Source organism: Xyrauchen texanus, chromosome 19, assembly GCF_025860055.1.
Source record: "Xyrauchen texanus isolate HMW12.3.18 chromosome 19, RBS_HiC_50CHRs, whole genome shotgun sequence".
NCBI classification, from domain to species: Eukaryota; Metazoa; Chordata; class Actinopteri; order Cypriniformes; family Catostomidae; genus Xyrauchen; species Xyrauchen texanus.
The window spans coordinates 14869593-14884573 of record NC_068294.1 but is presented as its reverse complement, the minus strand read 5'-3'; the positions used below and the strand labels follow the sequence as shown (position 1 = coordinate 14884573).

The 14981-nt window shown below is 33.9% G+C and overlaps 1 protein-coding gene across 1 annotated transcript; it reads left to right on the top strand.

Annotated features, from left to right (window-relative positions):
• Window positions 1-115: 115 nt before the first annotated feature.
• Window positions 116-13469, top strand: LOC127659781 (annexin A5-like). The gene is made up of 13 exons (XM_052149737.1): window positions 116-200; window positions 2664-2698; window positions 5628-5712; window positions 6166-6260; window positions 7093-7206; window positions 7333-7423; window positions 7886-7965; window positions 11436-11486; window positions 12122-12215; window positions 12300-12395; window positions 12721-12779; window positions 12994-13116; window positions 13410-13469. The coding sequence occupies exons 1-13, from the start codon at window positions 116-118 to the stop codon at window positions 13467-13469; spliced, it is 1068 nt and encodes a 355-aa protein (XP_052005697.1).
• Window positions 13470-14981: the final 1512 nt, after the last annotated feature.

Sequence of the window (14981 nt, the reverse complement as noted above, 5' to 3'; positions counted from 1 at the left end):
TTTGTGTGCTACTCTAAACATTAATTTGCATATGTGTATACATGTGTTCAATCAGCATAAGGTTCCACCAAGAGTGATATTGTAATGTTCTAATCAGTAAAAAACATCTTCATCCATGAATCCCAATGAAGTCAACCCTGTTGATTTCCTTCTGGTGGTGATCACAGGGGAAGACATGTGTATTTATATCTGTGTGACAAGTGAGGAAATTAAATTCACATCACACTGAATATGTATGAGAGAATACGTAAGTACAATTCAGCCACTGAAGATAATAAAGATTCTTGGCCTTCTGTTTTGCCAGATACTGACTGTATTTTCCCAAAATTCACAACAGGGAACCAGTGTAAGAATTAGTTTTGCTACATTGAGGTTGTGTAAATCCAATAGGCCTAAAAGAAAAAATGCCACTAAGCATGTCATTAAAAGCCACTGCATAATTCTTCAAGGAAGGCCCAGCCAATCAATCTAATATATTGCTCAATCAATCAATCACAGATTGAAGCTTGGGGTGCCACAGCCTGAAGCTAGCCAATTGTATAAGTATTCAAACTATTGATTATGTTTTTTAACCCTTAAATGCATGGGTGTTTTGTCAAACATTATTACATACTCTGTTCTTTAGATAACAGCATGTATTTCTATCCTTCACACCTGGGACTTTTGCCCGAGCAGCCACCAGAGGTCGCCAGGTGTTTAAAAGACTTTTAGTTTTAAGTTTTGTTTACCTTCTTGTGTTTCCTTTCCTGGTTCATGCTCTGATTGCTCCCAGCTGTATCTTGTTTGCCCCGGTGTATGTAATGTCCTTGTATTTGCTCAGTCATGTCAGTTGTTGTTTCCTGATACCCTCTGGATATTGTGTTTGTTCTGTTTCTGAGTTTTAGTTTAGTTCTTTCCCTGTGTTTTCCAAGTTTTGTAGCTGGACTAATTTTCTGATTAAATCAAAGCTGCACTTAGTTCCTGCTTTCTTGACTCGTCCTCTAAACGTTACAATATCACAAATGTATCTACAAAATGTCCAGCCAGTGTCAGATTTCCAAACCGTTTCAAGATAACTAGAAAAAATAGAATAGTATCTATATTTTGATATTTATTTTTCATAAATCAAAGAGATGATGCAGCAAATACAGAACAGTATTTATTACTTACACATGGAAATTTCATGATACGCAACTGACTGTCAATCACATATTGAGCTTCACATAACACAATCTACCCAAATGTTTTTATTTTGTGAAAATAGATGCACAACATACATTATTTCACCCTAATGACAACAGTCATATCATACTGTTCATGTGTTACACTTGCTGTAGTTTAATTCCACGTTGTTTCATCAACTAGTAATGTCAAATGTAAATGAAGTCAATCCCTCATATTCATAATATGTATGTGTACATGCATATGGGATAATACAAATTCACCATTGTCACACAGAAAATTAACTTGATAAAATTAAGTGTAGTAGTAATTTGTGTGAATATAGTTATCAACTGTCTTGTTATAAACAAAGAAACAGCTATTCTGTGATAGTAAACTTACACAGAAATGAAATAATCATAAAAAATATTATTTATGGATGTAAAAAAAAAAACAACAACAAAAAAAACAGACCCTAATACATATCTAAGGTCTTTAATGACCCAATACACGTTTGGTTAGTAAGCAGTTATATATATATATATATATATATATATATATATATATATATATATATATATATATATATATATAATTATATTTAGAAGAGAAAGGTTAAGGAACACTTAAGAGGTGTGGGCATAACTCAAAAAAATTTTATAATAATTAGATACATGGGGTGGATTGAGGTATGTATAAGGGTTAAAATGAGCATAAGCAAAATAAATACTTGTATCTTAATCTTAATTCAAACTTTATCAAAATGTGGAGACATTTTATCTAAAAACTGGCAGAAAAAAGTTCCATGATGATCATTTTCATGATTTTTAGGTTTGCTTAGGTTGATTGATTGGTAGATAGATTGATTGGATGGTTGATTTTAATAGTTTACTTTGTCATGCTTTTTGGAAAGGTTGCATAACCCTAAAACAAACAAGTTTAAAAACAGATACACATTCAACTGAAAACATTAATAACATATTTAGTCTGCACCAAGCAGACTTATTTTATTGTTAATACATATAGTAGCTACTGGCTCTATAGCTACTTGCTACGTTTTGAGGTTTGCATTAAAATAGTCTGTTTCAAACTGATTTGTGACCTGTGTGAAAGCTCAGTCCCTCTTATTTACCCCTCACTTCTCCACGAGATAGTCTTGACTGTTGACCTATTAAAGCTTATCCTACCTATCTAAATAGCCTAAACTATAAAGTTATATTATAGTTATTCTATGGGAAGACAATTCACTACGATGTTAACGTCAGTCAATATGATTGACAGGTGGTTTAGAGGGTGTGGCCTATAGTCAGATAGAAGTCTTTCAGTCAGAGTTTGCACGCGCCAGAAGCCTGACCCCTCGTGCACAGGTGACGGAATACAATAGCAGGTGCGTTGTTTGCATTAGTAAATTACAGGAGTTATGTTGAGATAGAAGAGTAACAGTCAACTTTAAATTCTTGTAGTAAACTCTGAATAATTAGCTCTTTGTGTCGTGTGTACCTTTCTATGCTTTGTCTTTTCAGAATTTCACAAAGTGCTGCCTGTACCTGAACACATGGTAAGAGCGCCCTGTGATGTTTATTATTGTTAAACATAGTAACAATGAATGGAAAAAAAATGAATAACTCTAAACTTGGAAAGCAGGGGTGTTTATCGATAAATTGATCTATTGGTGTTGGAAATTTGGACTACTAAAGCGCACTGATGTGGTTTTAAAAGCAAACACGTACATTAATAAGATAATGTTTTGTAATGTAGGTAATAATGTAGAGTAATTAGTAATCTTTGAGTAATTAATTGTCATGCGTTTGATCAGTGAAGAGAGCGCAACAGATGGCAAGCCAACAAATTAAATGTAAATATAATCTTAAACAAACATTAATATTTAAATAATTTACAATTTGATTTATGGGTTTAACCAGCTTTATTTTTGTGATACATTTTATATGGGTTTAAATCCTGGTTTATAACATCAATATTTGTTTCATTTGTTTTGTTTAATAAGTTTAACTAATAAAGTAATCATTGGAATTATACCAAACAGTAACAGTAAACAGTTAATGTACTCCACAACACTATCCCGATAAATGAAGATCCATCTGTGTTGGCATGGTGACTGTTACCATGGAGGTTAAGGTGATGGATGATTGGATTACAGCAGATGAGACCTGTATCAGATCAGACTGATGAAAATGCAGGTCACTGATTTGGCATTATAAACCCATTCCTGCCAGAAACAAGCAAACACTCGTGAAATGTAATATATCTAAAAGGATTAGCCATGCTTGGTTTGGCATATTGGGTTGTGTTGTTTCTTAAAAGTTTAATGTCATGACACTGAGGGCATACAAATTGACTTGATCCTACATTGAAATCCCATTTAGAAATAAAGGGAGCATGAAATGTGTTCCTAACTCTGAAATCCTCAATATACTACCTGTAACTCAAGGAAAAGATTACACAAAGCTACTGCTTAAGGTATCGAATTAAACAGAGTCTCAAGGTTAACCGATCTCTAACCTTCAGCCTGAACATAAACTCTAAACCCAAACCTAAAACCTTATCTCATCCTTCACCCAGCTCTTGCGTTAATCTGAGCCGTAAACCTGGTCTATCTTTAATCAGATGTGTATGGATACAAATATTGTGTCTGTATGATGTTTACAGAGGTTTTAAATGGTTACTAGATAGATTACATACAACATTACCTAGAATTGTGGATTTGGTTGGCTCTTGCCTTTTAAATGTTATTTGCCTTCCACATCAGACCCTTGAACAATACAGTATTATTGGTTTGTATCATCTGTCTGCTAAACTCTGGTTTACTTTCTTTATTTTCACATGATAATGATAAATACTTAGTAAAAAGACATAAGAAGGATGGAGACATTGCACACATGAGGTTTAATAATGAGATTGTAGGCATTTCTCATATCGTCAGACACCTGCGCTGGACTATCCGTGCAAAATATACCCACCTAAGATGCCATCATGTTTTTCATGGTCCTGAATTATTATATAGCCAAATTATTTTGGTTAGTTTCCTCTTAACCCTTTAAACTCGGATGGGTCTGCCAAAAAAATATTTAAAAAAATAATAAATTGTTGTTGTTTTTAAGCTTAGAAGCACTACTTTAAAATGCATGTAGGCATTATGACCAAAACTGAACAAGTGCTTTGAAATTTGCAGACAAATCAGAAGTGTTACATTTTGATAATATATTAATAAATTTGCACTGGACATATTATTGTAATGATCAAATAGCCATGAGCCATGTTTCATTGTAAAGCTCTCAAAGAGTAGAATACAACCAGCCTATTTGTTTTTCTCAAAGACAAAATATAGCGAGTAATATCTGAGCATGTCTTTGACATACATATTACATGTAAATAGGTGTCGCTTATATGCCACATTTTTGCTTATAACTTCACGAAACATAAACAGAACATAAAAACCATTACATAGAGTAATCGCACAACGTAATCAGATGCACAGATAATTAGATAATCCACATGAAGCACAATTTGCACACAGCACATAATATGCTATCTGGCTACAAACACGTTAGATTTCCTGGATCAGATGACTTCATTGAAAATTATGTAGTACGTTGTCCAGCATCATGGAACTAATTGTATAAGGATTCGGATTGCTACAACCAGATGTTAAGTCATTGAAATATGGGCAGAGAGGTTCATTCACTTTTATTATATATAGCAACCAGGAGATGGTGCCTAGTACTGTACATGACACAGACTCAATGATGACTCAAATGACACAGAATGGAACAGAATGAGATCTCGTTACTCATGCCTGCATGCTTTGGAGAGAGATCATACATTTAGTCAATGTTGTATTTACATGTATAATTAGTTCTTATGTACAATTATTATGTTTTATTTGTTTGCAGAGGATTTTTAAGTTTTTGTTGGACACTAGGATAAATATTTTTTGTAATGCTCAACTTTTTATTGTTTTTTCATATCAACACAAAATTGTACTCAGTTACAGACATGATTGGGAACAAAACAAAGCAGTTTTTCGTTCGAGATATATAATGTCAAAAAAATGTCAAAAGCAATTTTTTGGCTCAAGTTTTGTTGTGAATTTTCTGCATTTTCTATGGCTGAGAGTCTCAGAATTGATTATTATCTAGATTATAAAAAATTTGAAAAGATTACTTTAAAATTATACCAAACACTTGACACCTTTTTTGTCAAATTATTAGCCTTTAATTTTGAGTATGCCACTGAAATAGGAAATCTTAAAAAATGCCCTCAGAGATAAAAGGGTGAAGTGTTGTACATATAGTACAAACCATACAAGTGGTCCAATGTCAAACATATTTTGCCCTGTGAGTTTTAAAAGTTGCTGTGCTTTCAGGAAATATTCTTCACCTGCCACTTTGTGCATTTGAGGTTTGAAGAAGTTAAATTATACTTATTCTTTTGCAGTGTCCTAAATTTTACTATTGTATTTTCTGCAGTCAACCAGAGGCAGTGTGAAACCCTTTGTGCACTTCAATGCAAAGCAAGATGCAGAACTTTTGCGGAAGGCCATGAAAGGGATTGGTAAATCAAACAAAAAATCTGAATTATTTCTACAGCGATACAAACAGTTCTCTGTATTACATGGGAGTTTTCAGACATAATTGCTGGACAATACCTAAAGTTAGTAATGAAGTTGAGCTTGAAAGTTATATATTTTAATCTGCACTTTTCAACCCCAAACAATACCAACAGCTAAATACAGATTCAAAATAAGCCTTTGAGGGTTTCTTTGTCAAGTGTTTCCCCCAATGGGTTTTGTAAGTCAGATTAAAGCAATGTAAACAAATAGCCTTCTTTCTCACATATTCAAGATTAGCAATCATTGTGATATGCCTCTAACTGCAGAGGTTACTCATTGAGGAGATGCAATGACTCTTAATTGGTTAATTTGTAGCTAATTTTTCTGATCACTGAATTAAAGAAAATGTATTTAGTCTTTTACATTATCTCAACATGTGGATGCTGTGTCCTCAGGTACTGATGAAGATACCATCCTCATGTTATTGATGGCTCGCTCGAATGACCAGAGACAGGAAATTAAAGCAGCCTATAAAAAAGCTCATGGGAAGGTAGGACAAAGCATATTACATTATTATTAATATATTGTTAGATTGTTTTAGTCCATGAATATTGTATTTCTACTGTATATATAAAAGTCAAAATGTCAGTACCACCATTGTAGTACAGTAATCACACTTAGTTGAGTGTATCATCTAAGTATACAGTGGTGACAAAAAGCATTTGTATGCTTAAGACACACTTACAAATTTATGAATGTCATTGCATTAGATAACAAACTGTCAAAGCATGTAGCAAATGTCCATAGATAATGCGATTAACTATAGCTGTGGTTACTCTGTTAAGACACCTGATTGAACTCGAGGGAAACTGACTTGAATCTGATACAGCCACTAAATATTTACATGAGACCAGTTAACTTAAAAGTAATTTTCTAGTTAAAATCTTATAATAGCTGCAGGAGTTAAAATATTTTTCCAGTCAACACTTTCCTAGACTGTGTATTTTAAATGCACAAATTTTAGATGAAAATTCATTCTGTGGACGTTCACTTTCAGAAGTTATAACCAAACAGGAGAGAATCTCCATAAACTGTCAGACGGAGACCACATTATTGTTTCCCCATTAAATCACTAAGAAATACTGCTGTGTATCAATAACACTATGTCTAGATTATTCATTCTGCCTGTTCCATTGTTTGGCACAAGCATCAACATATTGATGCTGGCATAATTCACTACTGACATGTGCAACCAGTGCGATGTTAAAATGCTAATGAGATTCACAAATGCATTATAATGAGCGTCATATTTTCTTCTCTTTCTTGGCTCATGTTCTCTCTTTTTTCTCTCTCTTTGCCCCTCTCTGGCATTCTCTGTACAGGATCTTGTAAAAGACTTGCGCTCAGAACTTGGAGGGAAGTTGGAGGATCTTATTGTTGCCCTTATGTCTCCACCCACAATATATGATGCTTATAAACTTCATAAGGCCATCAAGGTAAAGTCAATCACTTCCATCTTTGATGAATTATAATAATAATAATTAAATAAATAATTACAAACACTTTCTTATGAAAATGCTTTTGCAATATGATAAACTTGAGCCAATCTTCTTGTCTTACAGGGAGCAGGTACGGAGGACAAAGTTTTAATTGAGATCCTGGCCTCCAGGACATGTAATGAGATAAAAGATATCGTCAAGATGTACAAGAAAGGTAATATTTACTGTGCAGGCACACACTTGGGCAACCTAAATCCATTGATTACAAATATAAGGTTGATGAATGACCACATCCAAGCCAATACAGACATTTATGCTTTGGACATTCCAAATAAGTAATTGGAAATAGAACGGATCGATCTTTTAGTTCACTGAACACCAGACAGCTTAATTGTCCATTGTTAGTTTTGGGTTTCCCTTTGCCATATCTGCTTCATTGTCCTAATGGAAACAAACAGGCCATATGGAGAACTGTAAAGGTGGGGCAATGCATCTAATGCATTTAAAAGGCATCTGAGCAAGATATTTGAGAGGTAAGAGGACACACTTCGTCTTCTGCAAGGCATCACGGTTAAAGCCGACACCCTCCTATTAGAGTCAGTTGAGACCATTAAGCAGCAATTGTCACATCAAGTGTGAACAATCAATAAACCCTGTCTCATGTGTCTTGACCTAGAACATGGAGGCAAGCTGGAGAAAGACGTCATGGGAGATACGTCAAGACATTACCAGAGGTTGCTGGTGATACTCATACAGGTAATAAAAGAGATTGCTTCTCGGTTTTTAGATAATTGGAAAAAAAGATAGCCAGAAAAGAATGACAATCAAAAGTGTTGTGTGAAGCTGGGTGGTGTGACGGTTTATATACCATGCAACAGGAGAAATGTGTCAACCAGTAGAGATTCTGCTATACTGCGGTAGATATATCCATGCAGATATCAGTAAACAGACATCTTTATGTTATTTACATGTGAGAACGACAAAGAAAGATAGAGGAATTACTTGTTTGCTGAACAATGTTGGAACACTATCCATTTTATAATGGTAGTTTTATTGTTTGGAGTCTTTTGTTTTTAACTTTTATATAATGTTAGGCTTAACAAATAATTTGTTATAAATAATCATCTTATGTCAGTTTGCCAATACCTCAAAGTCGGCCGTGATGCGATTTCTGATCGATTCAGGGGCCTGCGATCGATATTACAATATTATGTTCCCTAATTTAACATTTATTATCTCACAAATGCAACCAAAACATAATTTTAATATTTTATTGAGCTCTCTGAAAAATGCAAATCCAGTATCCAGATTGCGACACTCATAACAAAATAAGGTACTTCAGTTGTTGAAGAATATGGAAAAAATATATATATAAAAAATAAAGAAATTAAAAAATAAAGAAATAAATTTATACATGTGATCATCAGTTGTTTGATTGAAGCTCATTGATTTGTGGAATGAGGTAAACACTACAATGACAATTTGTCATCTCTACAACTGTCAAACAATTCGTTCAATCCAAAATTCTTACATATACGACAGGAGAATATGTGTTTGTAACATATTCAATGGAAAGGAGGCGGTGAGAACCGGCTTTTCAATAGAAATAATAGTTTAATGGTAAACTTAAAAGAAGACATAAACACACACATGACGGACATGTCCGTAAACGATCTCTCTCTCCCGCACGGCCCTCTGCAGTCAGCCTTTAAACCTCACGGAGGCATAATTAGCCTAATACGGGACCGGGTGTGTAGGATCACGACCCGGCCCCGCCCTCCGCCCTGCCACAGTGTTATCCACATCTTTTCTTGGCCACAACTTCCGCAGTTGTATTGAACAATTCTTGTTGATATGAAGATGTGAAAAACCTTGTAATTGATGTTGGTGCAGGGCAGGTGTTTTCTCTTTCTCTTATCAGGTCTGAATAACAGGGCTGTCTAGCCGTTTGAAATAGTTCATGTGCTCCATAGTGCTTTAAAATAGAACATTTTAATTAATGTAGAATTCAAATGGGTAGCATGCACCTCAGTATTGAAGGAAGCCTGATTTAATTGCACATGTGAGTCGCTCTGTACTATCCTGTAACCGAAGATCACATTTCAAGGGAAGCATGGTTGATGGCTGCTCATGGATAGAGCAGAGCGCAAATTCAAACACCCATGTGCACCTTCGTGTCCCACATGAGAGAAATAATTACCACTTATAAAGCAAGATGAATATCATAAGGTTGCTGCATCGCCTGAAAGAAATGCTTACGGAAGTGGCTGGCATTAGTGCGTCAAAATAAATCTACATTTAAAAAAATATACCTAAAATTTTATGCGTTGCATCGATGACATCACATCGTTTGTTTTTTGATCAATGCATCGATCCAGATCACAACTAGTTATAACTATATTTCACCGCTTATACCATTTATACTGTACATGTATACCTCCACAGTGTCATTTCCAGCACATTTTAAATTATGTATTGTGTTCAATATAATTCCTTGATGGAAATGACAGTGATGGAAATACAATTTTTAACGTTTCTGAAATAAAATTAGCCTTAGCTGGAAAAAGGAACTAACATTTTATATATATTTAAATTAGAGCTGTCAGAATGAACATGTTAATGCATGAAATTTAGAAAAAAATTTAAAGCGTTAATTTTTCTTAATCACAATTAACACATTTACCTTTAGTACAGAATAAACACTGGTTGGGAGGGCGGAAACTTTGTAATGTGAGCGCCTGGAATCATAGTGATAAAATGATGGAGAAAAGACCTCTTACACTATTTGACTTATAAAATAAGCCCAGATGGGACTTCTGACAGAAATCTAGTATTTTTCCAGCCTATGTAAGGTGCATTTTAATAACCACAGAAGCATGTCAAGTCTTACCTATCACCAAACTGCAGAATGAGATGTTTTTGTCTGCAAGCGCTTTTCATGTGGAGTTCAAAGCTGCGCTTGACGATGGCTTTGACGCCCTGACAGTTTCATCAAGGCAGCTTCACAATTGCTGTGGAAAGTCACAGTCTACCAGCAGATTAATATTGTGGTGGATGAGAGTTTAAGAGACAATGTGCATTGCACTGAATATGCAACCTATGTGGGAACTAGTTATTTAAATTAGTCAACCTCCCACTTAGAGTTTGGGAAACATTTCATGTTAATGTTTAATGTTTAAAATTAGTGCTATTTGAATGCATTTCTATCTTTGTACTGTGGAGGACTTTGTTTGGAAAATGTTAATAAAGCATTATAATGTTACATATTTTTTTCTTACCTAAACGAAAAGTATATACATATATAGTATCAAATTTCAGCACTTTTAAAATCTGCAATTAATCACTATTATCTATTATAAATTATAAAATTATGTGATTAATCACAAAAAATAATATTGTAATTGACTAACAGCACTAAAATAAATATATTAGGATATATCCAAAAAACACATAATTAAAACATATTCTCACACTTTTTGCATAATTTGGCACAATTACAGTATGATTGGATTTCTTCAAACATCACTTGTCTCATATTTAATCTCATGCTCTTCACTGACACTTTTGTCAACATGGTTTACAAGTACACCAACTAAAACATTTTTTAGGGGCAAAATAGTCAAAATAACAACACAACTGTAAGACATCTGTAATTTTTTAAAAATGTATAGAAATAATTTTCACACTGTAAATATTGAAATGGTATATTTTACTCTTTGTTTAGATTGTAATAGTTAATTTTTTTTTTTCAAATTGTTTAATATTGAAAGTCAGGGTCAGGGTCAAGGCTAAAATGTCATTTTTAATGTGACCTTTAGACTGTAAAAGACAAAACAAAAAAACAAAATACAAAGTTGAAATCTGTTATTTTTAATAAATCTCAACCCATATTTTAATTTCATATATTCATATAATATATTTTGATCATATTGCCCAGCCCTGCTTTTGAGTAGAGCCAGAGATGGGAGAAGCAGCAATAGTGGGAAGATATCAGACAGATCTCAGAGTGTTAACATGAGCACTGGTGAAGTCATCCTTAAGTAATTAAAACAGGTCTTGAGATTATGCTGTGGAGAAGATGAAATGTTTCTCAGGGGGTAATTCAATATTGAAGTTTACCAGGTTGGGGAAAATTGCACGCCCTGTCTCAGGAAATGAGGTGATGGATGAGAGCTGGCATCTCTCTGATGATCTGACATTTGTTATGCTTCTGTTACTATACTCAGGCAAACAGGGAGGAGGGAGTGGATGAGACCAGAGTGGAAAAAGATGCCAAGGTGCAGTTCAAAACAGTCACACTTTTAGATGACTACACACACCCTCCGATACTATTTTGAATGTCTTAAAGGGACAGTTAACCCAAAAATGAAAACATTGTCATCATTTACACACCTCCATGTCGTCCAAACCCATATTATTTACTTTCATCTGTGAATATCCAAAGGAGATGTTAGGCAGCATGTCCATACTTCTGTTTTTCATATAATAAAAGTTGTCAAGCTCCAAAAAGGACAAAAAGCACCATTTAAATATAATAAAACTAGTCCTTGCAATGTACTATATTCCAAGTCTTCTGAAGTAAGAAAAATACCAAAATCTAAGATGTTATTCTGGGATAATCTTCCCCTCTCATTTGCAGGCACAATTTTAAATTTGTTACATTTAGCATTGCAATTGATCATATGATCTTTTTTAATAAAACACAATCACAAATTAAATTTGTGAGCTCTGACATTTTGCCAAACATCTCCCTTTGTATATTTTAACTTTAATGTTATGCATTTGATTATCATTTTCACATTTTTTTTAAACTGCTCTTGCTAATGTATGTTCATGCAAACATGGAAAAGTAACAAGATCCTCAGGTTTAAGTTGCAACTTTAGAAGTGTTTGTTTGTTTATGGTGTTTCAGGAGCTGTTTGCTGCTGGAGAGGAGAAATTTGGCACAGACGAGGACAAGTTCATCAATATACTCGGCAACAGAAGTGCAGAACACCTGAGGAAAGGTGACTGTGTGTTTTCAAAGCCTTTTGATGCAATCAGAATGGCCTTGAAGGGCCATCCTAATGGCTTTGGTGACCCTGTTTCAGTGTTTGATGCCTACAAAAAGATCGCCGGCTGTGACATTGAGGAGAGCATAAAAGATGAGTGCACTGGCAACCTGAAAGCATTGCTCCTGGCTGTGGGTATGAAATGAAAACCCTGATGTGTGTTTTAGAGCTTGCACGACTACTAATTTTATCTAGTGGACTAGTTGTCCAGAAATATGGTCAAATAGTTTCCATTTACCTTTGCTGTTGGCATGTGTAGAACAATTGTAACTATGATGTGATCCACTAGTGGACACAGGGCAGAGGTGTGGACTAGTGGCAAAACTAATCGACTAGTCAGTGCAACATCTAGTGTATCTATATGTAAAGAATTACAATAACATCAGTTATTTGGACAGACTGAATTACCACTCATATTACTAAAATTAATTAACTGAAATGTTTCCATCTCTCCCTTTAGTGAAGTGTGCAAAAAGCATGCCGGCTTATTTTGCTGAATCCCTTCGAGAGTCCATGAGGGTATGAAGGCTGATTTCCATGAGATTCACATCAATAATTTTTGCCCCGCTGACAAATATAAATTGGGTTATTTGCTGCTCATTTGGATAATGAAACACTGTCACTTCAAGTGGAAAATAAAAATAAATACAAAAACAGTAAATGAATGTGTTAGATCTGAATGATAATAAAGATGAGAACTGATTTCACACATTATTGGTTTGTTTATTGACAGTGTGCCGGCACTGATGATGAAACACTTATAAGAATCATGGTGTCCAGAAGTGAACAGGATATGCTGGACATCAGAGCGCAGTACAAGAAGATGTATGGAGAATCACTCTACAGCACCATACAGGCAAGTTACAAACATGTTTACTCAGCTGTCTAAATAGGGACATATTATATGACTATATGACTTCTGGAGGTTTTATATAAAGCTAATGATTATAGATTTAACCATACCCTAACCCTAAAAGACAACTCAAAAAACAGTTATAACTTTATTTATGAATACATTTTTCAATCGAGGATGTCCCCAAATGAAGGTTTTGTCAGATTTATCTAACAATTAAGTACCCAAACTATAGTTAAATACATATGCACACATAAACGTATAAATCTTAGCATGGTTTTTGTCCCGATTCACAGGAAGACACCGCTGGAGATTACCAGAAGGCCCTGCTTTACCTGTGCGGTGGTAATGATTAGAAAGTCTTTATCTGAATTTGAAATTATACACATTCTCATTCACATTTTCTCAGTTTGTGTATTTACTCTCACATCTTTTAAGCCCTGTGACTTATGAATATGTTGTTGTAGTGATTGATAATTGAAGGTTATGTAGAATTGGTTTGCTGTAATGATTTTGTGGTTTCAAGCAGGTCAATGAATTGTTTCATTTAATACATTGTTTCAAAATTGTGTGAAGACTTTTTAAATAAAATCTGAAGGTCCATATTCAATTGCCATGTTTTGTAAATCTCAAGCAGTTCATTTGTTTGTTTCACCTACTTAAAATATAACTTTTGCCAATAGATGTCAGTATTTTTCTAACATTTTGTCCACTTTCCCTCAGACTGTGCTATGGAGCCCTTTAGAGGAGAGGACATGAATTGTATTCTGAAATAGTTTTACATTGCCTTGCTATAAATTTACCATGGATTTTCTACAGAATATACAGTATAAAGTTCCATATTTCAACCATGATATTCATAGTGAAATTCATATTGATTATATTCATAGTGTTAATACAGGAAAATTGAAAACTATGGAAATTAAAATCATAATGGTTTTACTACAAATACCATAGTTTAACTGGTTTAAATATAGTAATATTGTAGACAGTAGTAACCATAGTTTTTTTCAGAAATCATTTTTCTTTAGTAATATTGTAGTGACAATGACTGTTGTAAGCTAATCATGTCTTGTTTGAGTTTTTTGGCAGAAACCATGGTCTTACTATAGTAATATTGAAGTAATTCTTAAAGGTGTTAAGTAACAATACTTTTTTTTTTTTTTTGGCAGAAACCATGGTTTTACTATAATAATAATCAAGTAAATATTAAAAGTGAATTAAGTAACAAAAAATTTTTTTTTTGGTGGAAAGAATTGTTTTACTAAAGTAATATTGTAGTTACTATTAAAGGTGAATTAAGTAACAATGCTTTTTTTGGTGGTAACAGAATACTCTAACAATTTAGTAACATGGTTTACTATAGATTGCTTATTGTGGTTACTATTGTTTTTCTTAAATATATTATATTGTGAGGGAACACAAACTATTGCGAGGACACACAACATTTATTGGAAACAGAATGAAAACTATTGCGAGAGTATCCTAAAATGATTACAAGGGAATGCCACCTATTGCGAGGGCACACAAAACTTATTGCAAAGGGAACTCAAACTATTGTGAGGGTATTCAAAAATTATTGCATGTGAGAAAAATCTAAAGAGTTATTTTCATATACAATAATCAATTTAATTCATACATTGCTGTACCACTGACATGAAATTATGTGAAGTTTTTGTTTGGGTCAAAGTGTTTGCCTCTGATACGAACTCTTTTGTACACAATAAACATTTGAAGTATTAGCAGTAGATGGAATTATATTAGTTGACCTTGAAAAATGACCGTGTGACCAGTCGGTTAAAAGTAACTGCAAAAATTAAGCTACTTCAGAGAAAAGTTCTTGCATTGTTTGTTTGCAGATGCCACTC

What these genes read in the sequence shown, in the direction of transcription:
- LOC127659781 (XM_052149737.1), top strand. Translation starts at nt 116, where the DNA reads ATGAATCCCAATGAAGTCAACCCTGTTGATTTCCTTCTGGTGGTGATC. An exon ending in GAAGGCCATGAAAGGGATTG is followed by an intron (nt 5,713 to 6,165) that starts GTAAATCAAACA and finishes CTGTGTCCTCAG; the next exon opens with GTACTGATGAAGATACCATC. An exon ending in TGCTGGTGATACTCATACAG is followed by an intron (nt 7,966 to 11,435) that starts GTAATAAAAGAG and finishes TACTATACTCAG; the next exon opens with GCAAACAGGGAGGAGGGAGT.